The sequence below is a fragment of the Cebidichthys violaceus genome, unplaced genomic scaffold (assembly GCF_023349555.1).
Source record: "Cebidichthys violaceus isolate CVI_PGR_0920_01 unplaced genomic scaffold, fCebVio1.0.p SCAF_7, whole genome shotgun sequence".
Taxonomy (NCBI): Eukaryota; Metazoa; Chordata; class Actinopteri; order Perciformes; family Stichaeidae; genus Cebidichthys; species Cebidichthys violaceus.
The window spans coordinates 8,840,167-8,861,669 of NW_027176927.1; the positions used below are offsets into that span (position 1 = coordinate 8,840,167).

The following is a 21,503-nucleotide window of genomic DNA, read 5'->3' on the forward strand; positions in this document are numbered from 1 at the left end:
CCGCTGTCCGTCTATTGTCCTCTAGCAGGAATGTGCTTGGGTGCACACAACACAAATCTAGTGTCTGTCCGCAGCGGTCATCTACCCATTACTACCATTCCTTCGTTCCGTCCCACTCAGACTATAATGGGAGACTTGAGACTCTGAGACATGGAGCAGAAGTATAAACAACACCAGTCGCTTTGCGCAAGTTTCCAACACAGGCCCGAAGAGGCTGCGGCAGGTCTTTGGATGGTTGATTACCAATCAATTCCACTCAAACAAGCGCTACATCTAAATAAAATTAAAAAGATGCGATTTCATTTACATTTACCAAAGGTATACAATAGACGCACAAGTCTTTGTACCGCCTGTCTTATTTAATGACATGGGCGTAGATCAGAAAAGTGGTTTGTGGAACAGAGGCCTGTTTTGTCTACTGAAATAACTTCAGGACCAGGGAGCTAGCTAGCCACCTAACAAATGAGAAACAGGTTTATACCCAGACAACAAAACAAAAGAATTTGGATTAGGTTGTCCTCTAGGAAAGGCAAGAATGGGGGGGGGGGGGGGAGACCAGAGACACAGTTGAACTGCAGTGAGCGAAAAAGAAAAAAAGAGAGCATAAATGAGTTAAAGAGAGACACAACAGCATCCTTGCCAGGGCAGCGAGGGCCAACCCATGTAACATGAGGGTATTATGGTGGCTTTAACAGCTGTCTGCAATGCTTCTCTCCTCCTTGGCTCGTTGTCTCTGACAAAAGCAGCAAGGCAGCGCTACATCAAAGCCCAGATTTGCAAGTCTAAGAAGCGGTCTGAGAGCTGGAAGAAGGTACAGAGAGAAGGCATTGTGTGGGTCCGCGGTTGACAGAGGAGACGCTAAGAGGTTTACGCTTGACTAACATTGCTCCATAGTTCTCCCTCTGGTTTTCTACCGAGGCATTTTAGACATCCAGGGCCTCGAGGGTTCCAGGAGACGCAGACGCGGCAAGTGTTCGCACCAGATGAAGGGAGCGACAAAAGGAGCACTGTCTGAGAGGAGGGAGGTTTGAGAACCGCATGCTGGGGGGGTGAAAGAGTCAGTAGTCGGGGACCCTTGGAAGGACAGGGACCTTGTCTCAGTCGAAAGAACACAGAAAAACAAAGGCTTGCCCTGGGCTTCTATAGTAATACGACAAAGGGGAACTATTATATATAGTACATATACAGTCCACACAGAGGCATACATGGTTTTTCACCCACGGGGTGTTGAGACCAACATCCACCCAAACATCTATCCTTTCTACTCGTTTATTCCCGGTCATGACATCGTACCATATCCGAGCCTAACACTGTACAAACAGCAGGAAAACATCAGTCCACTGAACACATACTCTACATTAGCACATTTAATTAGACAAACACAAATAAATAAACACACTGTACAGTGTTGGGAGTAACTAGTTACATGTAAGGGCATTATGTAATGAAATGACAATGTAATTGCAATTACTGAGAAAGAAATATGAAATCAAATTATATTTACGAATCAAAATGCTGGTGATTATGAAGAGGTTACATGTACACAATATACAATACATTCTTTGGAGAACTTTGCATCTTTTTCACATTCTTTTGGCATATTTCCAGACAACGCAGGTCAGCAAAAGCCATTTGGACAAATTTGAGTAGGATTGGGTTGGATGTCTTACAGGGAGCTGTTTCTCCATCCAGACAGGCTTCGTTCATTTTGCAGTACGTTATGCGCCCCAATTTTGAGCATTGTTTTCGATTGGTTCTCTTGTTTGAATTTATACCGCCACCTTTCATCTGCCAAATCAAATAAATGCACATTCCACTAAGCAACCCGAGTCTTCCATGCCCGCGACCAGCTGACCACGCCAAGGCCAAGTCGTTGGACAGGATCGCCTTTCCCAACAGCGTGAACACACAAGTGAACAAAAGGTTGCATGTTCTTTATCACAGACTGACTAGAAAACTGAAAACCGTAGTAACCCATACCTGGACCACAAGTGCTTTGAACCACCAGCAACGGTAGGCTGACTGCAGTCTAACTCAGACGACATGAATGCAATGGATGTCTCCACTGGTTTGACAATGCAATGCATAGCGCAAATTAATCAGAATCAGAATCAGAATCAGTGACCGGTAGGAAATTGTCCTGGGGATGTCAGATTCAGTGTCAGTGGGGGTCCCGGGCTTTGTTGATGAGCCCGACTGAAGACGGGAAGAAACTGTACATGTGGTGAGAGGTCTTGGTCCTGATGTACCTGCCAGATGGAAGGGGCTTGAACAGTTTGTGTCCAGGGTGAGAGGGGTCGGCTACAATCTTTCTTGCTCGCTTCAGGGTCCTTGAAGCGAACAAGTCCTGGAGGGACGGCAGATTGCAGCCAATCACCCTCTCAGTAGGACGAATGATGCGCTGCAGTCTGCCCTTGTCCTTGGCTGTGGCTGCAGCGTACCAGACCGTGATGGAGGAGCAGAAGATGGACTCAATGATGGCTGTGTAGACGTGCACCATCATTGTCTTTGGCAGGTCAAATTTCTTCAGCTGCCTCAGGAAGTACATCCTCTGCTGAGCTGATGTTCAGCTCCCACTTGAGGTCCTGGGTTATGATGGAGCCCAGGAAGCGGAAGGACTCCACAGCGTCGACCAGCTAGTCGCACAGGGTGATAGGGGCAGGTATGGCTGCATTCTTCCGGAAATCCACAACCATCTCCACTGCCTTTAGAGCGTTGAGCTCTAGGTTGTTCAGACCACACCAGGTCACCAGATGGTCAATCTACCACCTGTAGGTGGACTCATCCCCACCAGAGATGAGTCCAATGAGGGTGGTGTCATACGCAAACCTCAGGAGCTTGACGGACTGGTGACTGGAGGTGCAGCTGTTGGTATACAGGGAGAACAGCAGAGGGGAAAGAACGCAGCCTTGGGAACTGGTGCTGATGGTCCGGGAGGCTGAGACGTGTTTTCCCAGCTTCAGGTGCTGCTTCCTGTCAGACAGGAAGTCTGTGATACAATTGCAGGTGGAGTCGGGAGAGCTTGTCATGCAGCAGAGACGGGATGATGGTGTTAAAGGCAGAGCTGAAGTCACGGGTTGACCGTGGCTAAGTGGAGAGTAGGGCCGCCTTTCAATCAGAGGGTCATCGGTTCGATCCCTGGCTCCTGTTCATGTCAATGTATCCTTGAGCAAGACACCCAAAATTGCTCCCGTAGCTGTGCCGACGGTGTATAGATACTGAATTGTAAGTCGCTTTGGATAAAAGCATCTGCTAAATGACTGTAATGTAATGTAATGAAATCCACAAAGAGGATAGTTCCTGAGGAATCCAGATGCTGGAGGACGAAATTATGGGCCATGTGTCGAGGTCTGTCGACTGTGTCGTTGACAGACCTGTTGGCTCTGTAGGCGAACTGCAAGGGGTCCACTACAGAGAGGGAACCACAAGCTCTCCCGCTGAAGAAGAAATGCAGCGTGGGTTGTATAGCTACCCACTGACTACAGAGTGGAAGATCGTGTAATGAAACTGAGGCCAGTAAAATGTCGACAACATATAACCAAGACACTACAATAGACATGGCCATGCACTACAAAAGTTCCTCCTGCTTCCAGCTTGGGGAACGCAATGCTCGGAAACGCATGTGCACAAGTGTCTTTCACTGGCTCAATCAAACATACGTTGATTTTTGCAATTGCAATGGTATTTTTTTTAAATGTGCAATGCTAAGAAAGATATCCTCTTAGTTTCTTCAGTGGTGGATGCACAGTATATGGCGAAACGCTTTTCGGGGTGCAACTGTGGCCACTACGCCGGGCTCACCATGCAGCCCCTTGCTGCTCCCGTGGTCACACAGCACTACGGTGCTGTCCATGGTGCTGAACCCAGGGTAGCACCAAATGGCACCACAACGCGTACCGATTCTTCCCCTGCACCTCCGTCTTCTGATTCATGAGAGGATCAAACAGCGAGCTGGTTAAAGGTATACTGTGGAGCATTGCCAGCTGGTGTTCTGAACACCTTTCTGTGTGGAAAAGGCCTTGTTCTTCGTGTGTTTTCCCCACGGGGGGTTGCGTCAGGAAAGACTAAATCATAAATGCTGATCATAACAAATCTGCATAACGTTTGGTCGAAGCCTGGGTTGCCAACTAGATGGACATAGAAGAAAAAGATACTTTTTTGCTATCATTTTAATTTTACTTTTACTACAGGCAAGGTAATGAAGAGCTTGTCAAAACAAAAGACATCGGCCACAGTGAGAGACCACATTCTGTAACTGACATCATAGCCCAACACGGGTCGGTGAACTTGAATGGATCGAATACGTCTGCTTTCATAACGTGGTCCAGGGTCATTAAAACATACCAACACTTTTTGTCATGTGGAGGCCAACCAGAAACAGTTCTGTTGCCCAAACGGGGCTGCAACGTGTGGTTTAAGACTCTTTGTTGTAGTTTCAAGGCCAAGGATTTGATGGAGAGGATGAAAACATATTTTTTTAAACTGCTAACACATTGACATGTTTAAAAAGATTTACATAGAAAAACAAATATGAGATTGTAGCTGCTCAGCTCTCATCAACATGATAATTACATTAATCTCCTCATGTCAGAGGCAGAGCTTCCTCTGGGACAAACTACACAGGGAGAGGAATTACTCACATATAAATACACACTCAAGAGTCATGACAGACCGATGGCTCATCAGATATACAAGGCTGAATCAAAACAAAATCACAGCATGTCAGTAAGAGTGAGAAAACAGAGACTTCTAAACACTGGGCCGAGTTCGGAGGGATGAGCGAGAACGAACTGTGCGGAGATAAAAAAAGAAAAAGCGGGCGGTGAAAGGTGGAGGCTCACTGTCCTCCCTGCATTTCTCATGAAAATCTTGGCTGTGGCAGCTGTGGTGGAAAGCTGGGGGGATATAGTACATTGTTTGACAATGGTTGGATGGGGACCAAATGGTGGGTTGCAGAAAGATGAGAATGGGTCCCCAGAATATTCAGGAGTCGTTGATTTAAAAAATGTACTGGCAACAATATGCCGTTGAAACTTCTTCTCTGCCTTTGCGATATGAGACAAACATGAGGTTCAGAACTTCTCGAGACGTGTCCTATTAATCACTAATCAAGCCTGTTCCCAGCAAGCACTGCTGGGAGGAATGGTTCCAATCCCCCAGTGACAGTTACTAAGAATATTTTTTAATAAAAAGGCTATTGCTAACCTCTCAAAAAGAAAAAGTTTAGCATTTGTGCTTGAGCATAGAGCCCTTTGGCTAATTTGTCCAGTGAGCTGACAGATGTGAGACTGGATGATCCTGTATGGCCATTCAGAGACAGGTAAATCCTCAAAGGGATTACGATTATTTCGGGGGAGATGCTTTCAAGGGAGGCTTTCTTATATCTTATATCTGGACCCTGGTCCTGCCTTGGGCCATGAATTAGAAAAGAGTTGGCAACACTGTGCTGGGTTTTTCGCTTGTATACTGTTAAAATCTAGCGTGCTCTCGCAGGTTTCCCCAATGTTCCTGACCCCATCTTTAACCCTTTGAGACCTACTGACATAACTGTCTTTAAGAGGCTATCGGGGCTCAGTGTTATAGCTAGAATGAATCCATTGGTACCAACCATGTCATGCTAGCTTTTCAAGAAGGGGGCTGAAAAACGCTCTAAAGTTAGGCTCAATTTTGGCGAAGGAAAACTGGCACGGGGATTTTGGAGGGAACCTCTCACCTCAAACACAATCTAGAGACCCTCAGAGAATTCAGGGGTTATAAGATATAATATATTATATATATAATATAGGTATACTGACATCGTAGCAGTTTCCAGAACAGAAGCGCCTTTCCATACAATGGCCGAAAAATGCAAATCTCAAAATTGCAAAAGGTATTTAAACCAAATCACGGCATGGATTTGTTCTATCGTGTTCATCAATGTCTTGGTGTCTTATTTAATGCGATATTTTGAAGTTTTACCATTATCAATTCTAAAGAGGTCAAAATGTGTCAAATTTAGCACCAAACTAGTTTAATAAATAGTATCAACTCAGAAATTGCTGCACCAACTTATGAGACACAACAGAGAATGGCATCATATACTTCCATCGTAATCTTCTAAGCCCTTTTACACATTCACAATTTCTTCAAATGAATGAATACATTTTTATTTCTGATTCATGACTAGAACTCGACACAGACTGCTGAGCTTGTCATATTAATCTTCAGGCTCCCATCTTTCAGATGATTTATGCCATGTCTATGTGGCATATACTGTTGACCTGCTATCTCCTCCTAAAGATCCAATGTCCTCCCTAAAAAAATACAAAAACAGGTCTATGTTGTTCTCTTTTGGACTGAATTCATCACAATAGGGATACCAGGGTCAGTACAAGGCAATGTGAAGTGATCAGACAGTAGAACTGCTTGATTAAAATGGCAGATGATAGCAGAAGTAAGGAGGTGGTTATGTGGAGTAAATCACATTGTTCTTCATGGGCAAAAGAGCTCTACTTGACCTCTGTTGCACATAGGTTTTCTGTCTTAAAAGGCTGGAAAAGAGCAAAATGGACAATTGAATAAGTATTTACTTTGATTTTTTTCTGTAATTATACAGTAAATGTGTTTGTCAGTTTGTCCTTATTTATTTTTTGACCTTCTTGGTAGTTTAATAATGTACATGCACTACTCTGGATCTGGGTTAGATTTGTTTGTTAGACATGTAGAGTAAGACAAGGAGACAACTGGATGCTGGTTTTACTAATCCATCAGCCAGGGCTGCCTGTCTAACTGTTCATTTGATATAGGGTTCCTTTTACCTCTTTCTTTCCCCCTCTCATTTATATTGTATTTTTTGAGCAACAAAGAGAGCCAAGTCCTCCTCACTCACCGTGAACATTCACCATGTAAACTGGACCAGGAAAGGGAATCGTGCACAGCTGAAGGTTATCCTTCCCAGGAAGACATGCAATACATTCTAAATTATATACTTTTTCCTTTTCCTTTAAGTATGTACTGCAGCTGCCCTTACAAAGTACACACTGCTGCATGCACTATGCATTCAATTGAGACGTACTACGTCAAAACATTGAACCTTGAACTTTGACCCTGTTGCTCATATTCGCTGTGCAAAGGATTGTGGGTCAGAATTGCCAGAAAAACATGCTGGCTTGCATGCTGCAAAACGTGACCAGATGCAGTAGAACATCCTGGTATTTCTGGAATACTGCATTCGACATACTATGTACTGGGACATACTACATCTTCTCTGGCATACTAAATAGTATGGTAGCATGGGTATTGTATTTTGATTCAGGCTTTGACTCAGTAATCTTTATGGTAAATCTATTTTTATTTATATTATTATTCCATTAGGGGGTTGTATCAGAAGACATGCCGGGATAAGATAGAGCGTGACAGAATAAATGACTGTACTACACCTGAATGTCAGCTTAGACGCAAACCATTATCAAAAGGTAACTGACTAATTAACCTTTGCCTGATGATGAAGTTCACCTCTTACTTTTCTTTTCATTGCATGAGGTAATGCCTATAATTACATTAATCCTAGTCACATGTCTTCTGGACCTAACGCGGCCTCTGACCATAATCAACAGGAAAGTGTAGCTTTTCTCCAGGGATCAATGTGGACATCAGTCCCTTTCATCAGCTTCTCTCTCTCTCTGATCAGTCAATGTGTGGGTTAACCTGATATCTCCCAGAGGGTCGGCCGGAATTTACTGCAGACAAAAGTCCCAATCTGGGATGAACAGCACAACTGAGCCACTTCACTTGAGGGCAGTGTTTCTTAAACAATGGGTCAGGACGGCGAAATATGAATAAATGACAAAAAGAACTGGTCGATTTTAGAGGAAGCATTTAACATTTTGAGTAATGAGCTGTGAGCGTTGAGCGCTGCTGTAGGTTTAAAAACAAGAATCTGGATCAGATTGATGGAGCAATGTGCCCACGGCGAGTGAGCGACAGGAAACCATACACAATACATCAAGCTCCTCGCACATTACTCAACACACGGATACAGACACTCGCACGTGAAGAAGCGCATCGTGTTAAAAGTTCTCTCACGTCCCCTCACCCACCCACCACACACACACACACACACACACACACACACACACACACACACACACACACACACACACACACACACACACACACACACACACACACACACACACACACACACACACAGAAATACCTCCCTGTCATGCCTGCTTCCAACAACACGCGGCCCGCAAACTAATAGTCCTGGGTTGCTATCTCCAGCACATTTACCCCTGAGAACCACACACACACACGCACACCGGCACAACACTGACGCATGGATCGACACCACACATGTGCAGCACCGACACACACACAGGTCCAGAAAAGAGCCCTTCAGTAGAAGCATGCCCCTGGAGTAAATTACAATTTATTCAAATGGTGAATATTTCTTGTAGGCACTTAAAAAGCCCTTCCCAAATCTAGGGGGCTTTTTACGCCCCTTCTCCCTGCTAACCGCGGTAACCACAGGGATTTCCATCAGCTAGGCTGCATCCTGTACCAAGCAGCCAGATATTCCAACCATCCGCACCACCACACCACACGCCAGAGCCCTGAAAACAGCAGGGTGGGGACAGAGTGTGTTCGTGTGAGATATAGATATAAACTGTGCTTAATTATAGTGAAAGTCTGTAGTCATCCTAGCGTTTTATAATCGATGTGTCAATCTATCTATATCTGTAAGAGATTACATGTTATATATTAAGTAAAGTATAGAATTTAAAATACAAAAAAAATAGCGGAAATTGTGTGTTGTTTACAAACTACTTCACCTTGGCTGGCAAATGCCGGGGTGTGAAGGCATGCCGAGCCTGAAAGAGAGAACTTAGACAGAGAGGCCTGACAGACTCCAGGCCTTAGGAAACATTTTATCACTGTGTGTGTGTGTGTGTGTGTGTCTGTGTGTGTGGCTGGGGGGGGTTCTGGCTGTGCACGTATGGGCATGAACTTGATCAAGAGTTGGACCACAGCGGGCTCTCAAGGACGTGACCGCCTCAATCGACCCTTTTAATGCATCTTACAGTTGTGACTGACAGCGGATGCATGGGAGGCAGAGTGGAGGGGGGGGGGGGAGAAACAGAGGAGCACTGAGAAGGGTGTGTGACCTGAGCCGCGGTTCGCGTTTCACTGCAAAAACACACTGGGCTCGGGGTGCTCTTCTGAGAGAAGTGACAGATATTCAGAGGTATGTCAACATCGTGGGAAGTGTGCGCTGGTTGGAACGCTCGGGATCACACACGGGAGATTGCAGGGTTTTAAATATACCTCCCTGTTTTAAAGCTCAAACAACAGCAGGCCTGTTCATTTAGGGAGCTCTTTCTCTCCAGACTCTTTTGGACTTTGTCTTTAGACCTGCGATAACAGAAGATAGGATTAAAGGATTTGATGTGTGATGATAAAGCATAGTTGGCAAGGCTGCTCATCTGTACTTCCTTGATGCGTTGCTTGTGCATCATAAACAGAGAGAAATGGGGGAAGGCGGGAGGGAGAGCGAGAGGACACATTTTTGGCCGCGTTGCCGCTGTGGAGTTCTCTCAGCCCAATCTGTGAGTGTCAGGAGCACGACTCATCCTCTGCCCTTGCTTCCTTTTTTCCATGTCCTCCCATTTTCTCAAGTAGGCCTGTACAGCATCGCCCCTTTGACAAGTCTTTGCTACCCTCCTTTTTGAATTTCTCATATTTCCCTATCCCATTCTACCTTCGCTCCCCTCCATCTTCCTCTTTTCAAGATGATTTCATGTCCACTGGTTTCCTCTGGGGAGCCGGAGAGAAAAAACGGGGGACAGATTACCTTACAACAGCAAATTCGTATTTGTGTGTGAGAGTGAGTGTTGTGTGCGCCTCGGGGACAGGTCAGCTGGGACACACACATCATACCAGAGCCATTGAGGACAGGCTGATGGTCTGCCTTCTTGACAGGCCCCAGGTCTCCCAGCCGACACACGATTGGCCATGAGCAACAGGGGCGGGGGTGGGGGGGTATAGATAGATGAACCCTGGACTGAGTGATGGTACTAATTGCAGTTTGGTGCTTTAGAGAGCTAGGAGGGTATACCAAAGGGAAGGGGGAGCCATGACCTCATGTCAAGAGAGTGGACAGAGTCCAACCAGGTCTGACAGAGCAATGGGACCATGGATGATGTATGGAAAGTAAAAGGTTACACAAATCCAAAAGAGAAGGGACTGGAATGGCCAAAGAACAGACCAGGCCGGATGTGGAGCAAGGTTTAGGGGTAATTCGAGGCCAAGATCCCAAATGAGAAAACGAGAGGACAGCACTTATGACAGAGACATAGTAAGGACAAAGTCAGGCGAAGGCCAGTGGCAGGACAAACCAGATAAGGGCCACTGAGCTCAGCCAGCGTGGCCGTAAACACCAGGAACATAAGACTGTGCTAAGAAAGGGACAAGGACATTGTGGGAAACTGTTGGAGAGTGCTAAGAGAAAAGCACAAAACATCAAAGTGAGACCCCCAAAATCAGTGCGGAGGCCGGAGACTTTCCAGGTCTACTGATCTCATCGAGCTGACGGGAGGTGAAGCATCAAGAATTAAGAGAATTGGACCAAGCGTCGTCATCAGGGGAATATCGTACAGCTCCGTTCTCTGAACCGCGGTTTAGGGTGTGTGTGGCCTGAAATGGGTTTTGGCCCGTGTCACGGTGGGTCCCTACAGCGCATGGCAAGAAAAGACAGAATACTACGCACAGCATGAGCATATCCCCAGTATGAGTGAGCTAATTGCGCTGTGGGTCTCAAGCTGAAAAGTGTTTACTGGTGTACTTGGAAGGAGTTACAGCATTACACTGTTCATTACACTGTTTGGATGCACTGGGAGCTTGTTATGTAACATGGCTTTCCAAAGTTTGATTAAAGAGAAATTGGAAATTATTAAAATTGAGACTCAATCTCAAGAGATGAGAGCAGTGAGGGGGGGGGGGATAATAGGTTTAAAGTCCACACATTGTGTATAAAATTAGTGTACAATAACAGCAGCATGGAAGTGTTACGTGCAGAATAGGACCTGAGGTTGTTAATATACAAATAGGCAAAAGGTCAGGGGTTAAGGGCAGGGTCTTGAGGTTGAAGTGGAGAGCAGGCTCACAGATAGAAAGAGGAGAGACGGGAGAATATGGAGGTCTGGGGAATGATGGCTCGTGATGATCACAGTTGTTCCAGACACACCAAAGCATCATGGGACTTAAGCAAAACAGCACAACCACTTAGGACTCTGTCTCAAAACTCATTTGCAAGAGCTACAAAAACACACTTGCAGGACCGTTTAAGAAATACAACCCTTTCTCTTATCAGTGCCACTATTATCATAACCCCAAACTGTAATTAGGAGCTTGCGCTACAATTTACTGAGGCGGACACATTGGCAGGCATTTTATCATCAAGCTCAATAAGTTAGAGAGAGAGAGAAAAAGAGAGAGAGAGAGAGAGAGAGAGAGAGAGAGAGAGAGAGAGAGAGAGAGAGAGAGGGAGAGAGGGAGAGAGAGAGAGAGGGAGGATGTTTTTGGCAAAGTTGCACTACTTCTATTTATCTAGTTTCACAAATCATGTTCATCTTGAGAACACATATTTCATATACCACAAACACATGATGGAATAACACATGACAGCACCATCTTGGAATCGCATTTTTCGTCAATGATGACACTTGGCCCATTCAGACAATCTTTCTTCCAAAACACCCCTAAAAAATACAGAGGTCATTTTGACTCACTGCTAAAAAACGAGATGTGGTATTCGCTGTGCTGATATGCCAGATTGCCACTCTCCAAGTGTGTGTTTGTGTGTGTGTGTGTGTGTGTGTGTGTGTGTGTGTGTGTGTGTGTGTGTGTGTGTGTGCATGTGTGTAAGGAGTGAGGTAAGAGCACAGATTAACCATGGCTGATGATTAATACAACTTGACTTACTTGACTTACTGCGAGCAATTATGGCCATGTCTTTTCTCAAGCTCGACTTTCTCACACTCGCAGTGGAACACATGGGGGTCCTGAAACATGTGCGCACCAAACACACACACATATGCCACGGATCGCCAGCCCACCCTCCGCTCAACCTCAAAACCACAAAGGGTTAAATATAATCAATCTTCTTTAACAATGCTGTCAGGGCACTGTCTGAGAGCGCTGACAGAAACACACAGATAGTGACTGCACGCTGATGACGGTGTGTGTAAACCTCTGTGAGCCTGTGGGCAGAGTGTGTATGCTCAAGTCAATGAGTATGGATTTCTTTATATATTTACCGGATGTGTGTGTGTACACATGTAGTACATGTGTATCCAGGTACACACATCGTATGGTCCAGAATGTGTGTGTGTGTCTGTGTGTGTTTGTAGTTTGTAGGTACCATGTGTGCATTATGTTTCTATGTTTGTATTGCTTGTGCTAACACTCTACACTCTTAGAAAATAAAACAAAATAGTCTGGTCTGTGTTCCAGGTACATATATTAAGGGTGCTAATGTGTTTCTGGATATACTGTACTGTGTGTGTGTGTGTGTGTGTGTGTGTGTGTGTGTGTGTGTGTGTGTGAGAGAGAGAGAGCATGCATATGTCTGTGCATTCAAAAGTCCAACAAAAACCACAGGGCTGAGGGCCATCAGATATTTCCCAGACCCTGTGTGTGTGTGTGTGTGTGTGTGTGTGTGTGTGTGTGTGTGTGTGTGTGTGTGTGTGTGTGTGTGTGTGTGTGTGCTACCTGAGGGGACTTGTGGGATCTCCAGCTGTACTGGTGGCTGTGGAGGCTGGCCAGCAGCACATTCTCATCTGTGTCCACCTGGCCAAAGCGTAGTGTCTCATGGGTGTCGTTACAGATCACATAGTGGCTGAAGACCAGCTCCTCAGCCTCCGGGTTCCCACTCTGAGAGAGAAAACGAGGGGGGGAAGCATTTAATGGATGGATGGATAAAGGAGAAAGAAGCAGCGAGAAATGAGAAAGAGAGCTTGTGAATAAAAGCAAATACTTCCAGGTGTGTATGTTTATGGTGAGTGTACAATGCAGTGTGTGCGTAGTGTGTGTGTGTGTGTGTAAGCACATTTACAGGTGTCAATGTATGTATCCTCAATCGTAAAGATGCAGATCTCAGTAGTGCAGCTGTCAGTCAGCGAAAGAGATGACTAATATCACCCGGGGGAGCAACACAACCTCAACAGGGGAGTGAATCATATCTGACAGCTATCCAGGCTGACGCAGCTTTAGACCTGGCTTTTGGGGCCAAATCCACCCCTGGTCCCACATAAAACCTCCAGGAGGCCTCTCTCTTGACCAAAACTCAACTTTTTTTTTTTCTTCTTAGAGAAGCAAAATTTTGGCCATGAGATAAACAAGGTATGAGATGTCAACTCATTTCAAATGGCAGCTTGGTTCGTTTGTGCATTTTCTCAATGCTTGGTGCAAAGAGGGATACTTAGGAGGCATTCCTGCTAGCAACAGTCATCAATATATTGTGGTTTGTTAGGGAGAAAAACAATATGGTGGAGTCCGGCCCAACTGCAGCAATGGGGTCAACGAGAAAGCCTCACAGAAAACTAGAGTCATGCGAAGTCGCACAGGGAACGCCGTCCGCTCATACGTCACCTCGCATGCGAGAGCAAGAGCTCACTGGCCTGCTCTTGAAAAACGCCGGTTTAACAGGGAGAGATGAGTGTGTCTGGTCTCCTGTAACAGGAATTCAAGTACACAAATTTCAAAACAGCACATAGTTTGCATGTGAGTTGGATGGCGAGTGCGTGGGCGCAAGTGCATGTGTGAGTTTTACTTGAGCTCCTTCCAGAGGCTCTCAGGCCCTGATGGGATCTCTCCCGCACACCCCTCCCCGACTCTCGAGGCACATGACTGTGGCTCAGACAGCTTCTAAATAACTACTCTGCTATCCTAACAAAGAGGGACCCCAGCCCGCTGTGTACTTTTAAATGGCAGGGGGTTGATGGCTAAGAGAAGCTGGCAGTAAAAGCTCAGGGTTTGACTGCCAAGCACGTTCAGGGTCCTGGGGTTGTTGATGCTATTGAAAACGGATGGGAAAATGTACACTATTAAAAAGGAACGCTTGATGATAGATGAGAGAGAGAGAGAGAGAGAGAGAGAGAGAGAGAGAGAGAGAGAGAGAGAGAGAGAGAGAGAGAGAGAGAGAGAGAGAGAAAGGGGTTAGAGAGAGCACAATATAGAGGGGACAGCTGCGACAGTGGGTACAAATCCATTTCCAGTTTTATAGCGGAACACTATCTGCGCTTCCATTCGAATCTGACACTGCGTTTTACAAACTTCCTGCTGCCATCCCTAAGATGCCATCGCTAAGCCCGCTCTTTGATGGTATCGCCTTTCCGCTCCGATTCACGAGGCAACGCGATACGCACATCAGAAAAGCTCCCTGCCGTAATCATGATAGCTCTCTGTCTATCCAGGGACTTTAAGTGGACAAATATTAGGACAAAGATATTTAAACAGTCAACACGTCTTCCTTGTTAAAGAGCTTGAGATGACAGCTTCTCCTCCAGACGCGTTCCTACCGGGAATCAAAGGATCCATTTCGCTAATCTACCCGGATACTGTTACGTTTTCACAGAGTCGAGCCCAGATCAGCATGGCAGAGTGGCACATATATTAAATGGCAAGGTACAGTAAAATGTCTGGAAGACAGATTGTAAATAACGACAGCCAGTCAAAAGAAATACTCATGAAACAAGACGCCATGGAGGAGATAGTGAAACCAGTAAAAAGGGACATAATGAAACAATAATCAGATCTAAAATCACCTCTGTGTTCTGCTGTAGATGACCCTCGCCCACACATCTGCCACAAACAAGAACCTGATCTCTATCACTTTCTTTCCGGTTGCAAAGGACAGGAGGAAAATTCCTGTTGTCTCAATTGCACATGTAAGCAGCCTGTGAACGTTCTGTGAGAAAGCAGAGTGTGTAAATACTACTGGGCTTTTGTGTGGCTTTCCACCAAAGCCACTTCCCTGGGGTTAGGGGCTGGGGCTGGGGGGGGGGGGGGCAAAGATTGAAAGTGGGTATAGGGACCGAGAATTGAAAATGAAGGCCTGAGGTTAGAGTGGTTGGGGCCATATGTTGCTATCGAGTGAGGAGAAGAGGCAAATGAAGGAGAACTTTTTGAAATAATTATTTTTCCTTCTTCTCTTTTGAACCTAGAAACCCTCTGAACCCTCTGAACATGTAGAACTGCAGTTTTACCATAGCTCTATAAACAAATACTGCACTCATATGCAAACAGGACATGATTTTGGAATCGGAAGCGTTCTGGTTTCCATTTGTAGTCAGAGAAGTATTAACCAATCTCTAAATCAGGATTTAGTTTAATGCAGGTAAAAAGTCCACATGGAGAGCAAAAGAGGTTGACCACATTGGCCGAAATGCAATGTAAGAACCCACCGGCTATCTTCTGACGATGACTTGACTTTACAGTGCTTTAAAAATTAGCTTGTAAACTGGCCAATGGTGAAACAACCCGGTCGTGCATGTCCCTCTCAACACCAACTCCAGTCTTGCATCTCAAGTTGCTAATCGGACTGTAAACAACGAGCAGCTCATGGAAAAGCAAGTTGGCTCCACCGGAGCCCCAGAAATATAGCTTCTTGACCCCAGGGGCTCATCTGTCATCTGAGCGATAGGCGATGACTTTCCAGTTTTCCCTTCCTCTTCTTTCAGTTTGACATATAACAGCATAGTTCAAGCTTAATTTGAAAGATCAATGGTGAATGGACTGCTCTTATGTAGAGCTTTTCTACCTCAACGGACACAGCGCTTAACAATTGGCCTCTTGTTAACCTCTTCACAAACTTGGACGCCGATGACACTGCCCTGCCCGTCGGGAGCAACTTGGGGTTCAGCATCTTGTTCAAGGACAGGAGAACCTAGGGATCAAACATCTGACCCTGTTGTTAGTGGACGATCCGCTGAACCTCCTGAGCTACATTCAATCTCAGTTTTGAACTGATCTACGAGGACTTGATTGGCGGTTGGAGATTGAGGGAAGCGCTGCAGGAGAGGCAAGAAGGAGGAGGAGGGCCTGCCGGCTTGGAAACATGCCAAGTATCATAATAGATGGAATATATATTCATGTCAATATAAATGACAAGACATGTGGCATGTGTACTTATGTGTACTTATGACTGCCAGAAGTACCTCGGGGATGTTATCATGGGCACAAGAGAAGTCCATGCTGCCATGACTACAATTGTATATCATAACTTATCAGGGCTATATGAGAATAAATTGCAACCATACACCAAGCAGGCTCTTTTATATTTATTTATTGCTCTGCATCTGGAAGTTCTCCAGCTGTTCTGGTTGTGGTGGTCTGGTATGACCATGTCTGGGTTGTGAGGTTTCGATTGTGTGGTAGTTGAGGAATCTTCTCCACGGTGCAATACTGACCTTACGGGCCACATCACAACAGGCCTGGCTGCCAGCCTTGACACCAGGAAACATGAAAATCACTGAAACAATTACACACGTTGGGATACATCCTTCTGTTGCGGAAGGACAGGGCCTGTTAACATTTCCAACTGCTTTTGATTACGTCTTCAATTAGGATCAAGTTTTTTCTATGCATGGACAATGTGTGCGCACCAGTGTGTCAGGAATGCAAGCCTCCATCAGATCAAAAGATGCATTTCAGCTTAACTGGAGCGGTCCTTTACATCGCACCCAAGGTTTTTTTCACCACTCACGAGATTTTGTTTCAGCGAAAACACCAAAAAGGGAAACAATATTTCATGATCTAAGTGTTCGCAACCTTCTCTGAGGTGGACGAAAAATATTTATGAAGAGTGTTTTCTTAAAAAAAAATAAAAAATCTGCCTTTTGTACTTGACCCCTCTCTTCCCCTTACTCCAGAACTACTAAACCCACATGCAACACATTTGCCTTATAATTATGGTGCGTTTTTTTCTCCTTGTGTGCAGCAAAGTGGTAGAGGCTGGAGGTTAAAAGGCTCTGTACAAGTTACAAGGATGCTGCTGTTTAGACCAATCAAGACAATACAGCACGCTTAATCATTTTATGACTCAATCCCGTATACTGGTGGACATGTAAACACACCCTTCAGGGGCTTGTGTTTGTGAAAGAAGGTATTCTGTGTGTGTTTGGATGTGTGAGTATTGTTAACCTCTATTTTGTGTCTCCAGATACTGGGCAAAGATGGCGTTCAAAAAAGCCAAACGTATCACCCAATCAGCATCAGTAAAAGCTTTGGCAAAAAGCACACAACAAACTAATATCCCAACTAATCATGCTTGGCTTGTTGTGTAAAGCCCACCATGGATACCAGCATGTCCAAAACACTCCAGTATAGCTGCAATATGACCATTCATTACAACACCACCAGCGCTTCCAAAGTCTTATTTATGGCTAAATTAACCAGCAGAAATAGGGAACATTCGCTAGCATGCCCTACATGATGCAATGATGAAGCCAAGGGACAATTATGCCCGATCATCCAACGCGGCCAGTATGAGCTTTTGATGAGTCAACGATGCCACCGATGTGAAAACAAAGGGATTAAACTGCGAGCCAGAACAATCATTTTATAGTAGATTTCCTACACAGCTTGTTTCATTTTATTTTCCGCAGGTAAAAGAACACAGCTGCTCTTAGAAAAACACCAGTAATCATGTCTCTCACCTGGCAGTGGGAGTCTGCATGTATGCAAAACCATGAGAGTACTTCAACGTCTCCAGGGGCCAGAGTATGAGTCAGCAGAGCCGCAGCTGAGCTGAGCTGAGCCATGATAGGGCACAAAAAGCCAGAGAGGCCAGGGTGTGTGTTTGTGTGAGCAAGTAGACAAATGGGTGGAGGACTAGGACCAGATGAAGTCTTGGCAGGTGTCAGCACTCAAGTTTTACCGTGTTTTCATGGGCATCACTTCACACACGAATATACCCTGGCTACCAGAGGCAGTGCTGGGAGCTGGGAACTGAGAGATGACGAGGACCAAAGGACTAGAAGCTCGGGAGCACTGTAGTCAGAGCTCACGGCGAAGTGAAAGGCAACGTTTTATCACCGCCGGCATACAACCCCAAACCATTCTCATGAAATACACTTTGTTGTGAGTTTATTTAGCCGATACTCCATCTGGGAGAAAAGACATTCTTTCTGTATATTCCCTAAAGGTACATATATTTTCTACATATTTCTTCAATGGATTCACTAGCCCCTGGATCCAAATATAATAGCTGTATGCTAGTGTTAGCAATAATTCCCTGTTACCTCAAATGTCTCCCACTATTTAAATGTACAAGTGAATAAGTTATCCTCCAATACTTTGCTACCTAAGTCACAGGACGCAGCGGTGTTCTAGTATTTGAGAGCGGTCTCAAGACCACATGGGGAGATTGAAGGACAATTTCCACCATCAGGGCCTGTATAAGGCTAAATGATTCAAATGCTCTGAAAGCAATATCAATAATCTATTAATTGACCTGGTTTTTGCATGTTAGTCCAGGGAGCTCATACTTTATTGTGTTTGAATATTAAGCATACATAAAGGTATCTCTCTGTTACCTGTTGCCAGCTGTGCAGGGCAGTGTCCACGGTGTGTATGGCATACTGGCTGATATTGAGGAACACCGGGTCCACAAACACGTTCACATCCAGTGTGGTGTTCTGGGGGCAGCATGTGGCTGCAGCCTGGCCCTGAAACACACACACACACAAAAAAAGTAAAACATCTAAATTAACTCATTTTCACATTCCCTGATCAGTGCTTTGAATCTTAAGCATCCAGGCAGACAAGCTATCATGAATAGCTGAGCTCTACCTGCAGTACACAAGGCTGGAGGAGCTGGAGGCGTGTCAGGTTTCGGTACTCCAGCAGCTTGCAGTCCAGCTGGGTGGAGAAGCTGAACTCCTGACATTGACGTGGCCCGCTGCTCCACTGGCGCAAGAAGACCCGCGGCTCCCGAGCGCCGCTCACCATGAACTCCTGCTCCTGAGGCAACTTCCTGTCTGGCAGGAAGGGACGAAGCTGTCTAGGTGGAACTGAGAGCAGAGTGAGACACAGCATCCTCATTAAGAGACTGGACTGATCACATGGCATAGCTGTCAAAAGATCCAATTCTTACGTTTTCTTTAAATGTACTTATCTTTAAGCCTTTTTTTTACATTCAAAGAATAGATTGAGGTATTCGAATGGCATTTTGAATGTCATATTATATGAGAATATCATTCAAATTTCTTTTTTTTTAATCCTCGAACAACATCCTCAACTTGAATAAAGAGATTCATTGGATTAAATTAAATTAAAAGTGATTGATTGGATTAAATTGAATTAAAAGTGATTGATTGGATTAAATTAAATTAAAAGTGATTCATTGGATTAAATGGCTTTGACTTTATTTTCATTAAATCAACTTTCTTTAATGAATATAACTCGTTAGTTTCATCAACATAAATAAAGGTTATATAGGTGCGGACTGAGCGGTGCTGTGTGTGTGTGTGTGTGTGTGTGTGTGTGTGTGTGTGTGTGTGTGTGTGTGTGTGTGAGTGTGTTTTAGAGCGAGAGAGGAAGAGAAGTTTAGTGAGAGGACTGTTGCATGTAATATTTATAATTTACTCAGAACGCTGCTTTGTCAGCCGCACGCACAAACCTGTGATACTTTCTAGTGATCTTATCCGCACCTGCCCGACCCGCGGGGCGACCCAGTAAGGCCTACTAATAATTAGTGTAGGCTAGTCTTTATCAGTAACTGTGCAAAAATGTCAGGTTTAAAAAGAATGAATAGACATACATACATTTTAAAAAAGCTGGTCGGCATCCAAATGTTTTAGAATACGAATGTGACGAGCGAAGCTAAGAACCATTTGGTGCAGCCCGACTGATCTCTATCTCCAAACTCAGAAGAACTGCGTGTTCTGTGTCCTACCTGTGCCCAGCTGTTCCAGATGGTGGCAGAGGTGAATGTCCAGCTGCGCAAGTTGAAGGGACACACCCAGGGAGGGGACAAACCAGGGTGCGAAGCAGGAGTCCACGCGAGTGCAGGCCGCCAACGCGATCGGGGAGACCAACTGATCGCAGGGCAGCTGGGACCCGGACTCACTATCCGAACTGGAGGGGGAAGAGGAGACACAGCAGACAGGAACAGATTCAGTGGCGTTTCTGATTGTAAAAACCACAACAGAATACTAAAACTACTTTAAGTTTAGAGAAATAAAGAAAACTTATGAACCGAATGCACTCTGTGAACCTCCTTTATTATTTTCATATGAAAATAATAAAGGAGGAGAACAGAGTAATGTACGACTGTGATTCAGATGGGGAAAAACTAGTAAACGGTTATTGATTTTCTATCAAATTTGTTCTGAAATATCAAAAGCACCGGGCACAGCTGTGGAATCACGGCTACAAACAATTCTACCCACTAATTAAAATAGTCTGATCCTCATTTGTAGCTGAACGCTTTTGTTTCTTGCCCGGAGAGTTACAAATTGCGCGACATCCTCGTCACAAATCTACAGTGGAGATAAACACCACAATTATTCAGACAAGAGGGGGAACGAGGAGAGACAACAGTATGAAGCGGGCCTCCTCGCTGTCCCAGCCTCTGAGTTTAGGTACGTTATTACTGCCACAGTTTCCAGGAGAGCCTCTCCGTGAACATTAATTGCATGTCATGGTTGATGATGTGGAATGGAAGGTAATTGAAGTGAATGACTATTTGCTCTGTAATTTGCTGCTACCATGATCCAACGTAAAAAAATAAATAAAAAAAAACTCCAGCAGGAAATGCTCAGGACCCGAGAAACTCTGGAGCAGCAGAGTGCTCCTTAAAAAAGATAAGCATCATATGTTGACAATTTTCATTACTTCCAGTTGGCAGGGCAGCCAAGTTATTTTTTTCTTGCTGGAAACTAAAGTAAGGCAGATGAAACGGGCGAGTAAGGGGAAGGGGACTCAGTTTTGATCAAAAAAGACAAATAATTTAAACATAAAGGAAATGTAGTGTTTGGGCTATGATTGTAATGCAACGCAGATGTATATTTTGCTTTACACTGTATCTGGTACTGCTGGTACTTTTTTCTCTGTTTCTTCTCTTACATGTTTTCTTATTCCTCCCTCTCTGCTCCTCTGGAGCTCTGTAAGCCACACAGAATGTGGGCTTGGCAATTCTCTTCCACAAAAAAAGTTCCCGAAATCCCGAGAGGAAGTAAAAAGGGGGGAGAGAGAGAGAGAGAGAGAGAGAGAGAGAGAGAGAGAGAGAGAGAGAGAGAGAGAGAGTAAATTAAGATGAGGAAGGAATGGAGAATGAGAGAAATGAAAAATGGGCGAAGCACGGAAGATGTGACGGGATGATGGGATGAGACGTGAGAGAGATGAAGAGAGGAAGCAGTGGTAGCTGGAAGAGGGGAGTAAAAGCCCCGTAGAGGTGTTGGGAGCACTTGGCAGGCCTGAACCAACCGGTCCAACCCATCCTAGCTCAGCCCGGCCCA

At 45.0% G+C, this 21,503-nt stretch overlaps 1 protein-coding gene across 1 annotated transcript in view; it reads right to left on the reverse strand.

The window, feature by feature from the left end:
• The window catches only part of LOC137891619 (intermembrane lipid transfer protein VPS13B-like), a 333,991-nt gene that overhangs the window by 35,147 nt on the left and 277,341 nt on the right, over window positions 1–21,503 (reverse strand). The window contains exons 43-46 of the mRNA XM_068736332.1: window positions 19,940–20,121; window positions 18,835–19,055; window positions 18,579–18,710; window positions 12,754–12,915 (exon numbers count right to left, since the gene is read on the reverse strand). Coding sequence (XP_068592433.1) covers window positions 12,754–12,915; window positions 18,579–18,710; window positions 18,835–19,055; window positions 19,940–20,121 — 697 coding nt within the window. The remainder of the gene's footprint in view (window positions 1–12,753; window positions 12,916–18,578; window positions 18,711–18,834; window positions 19,056–19,939; window positions 20,122–21,503) is intronic.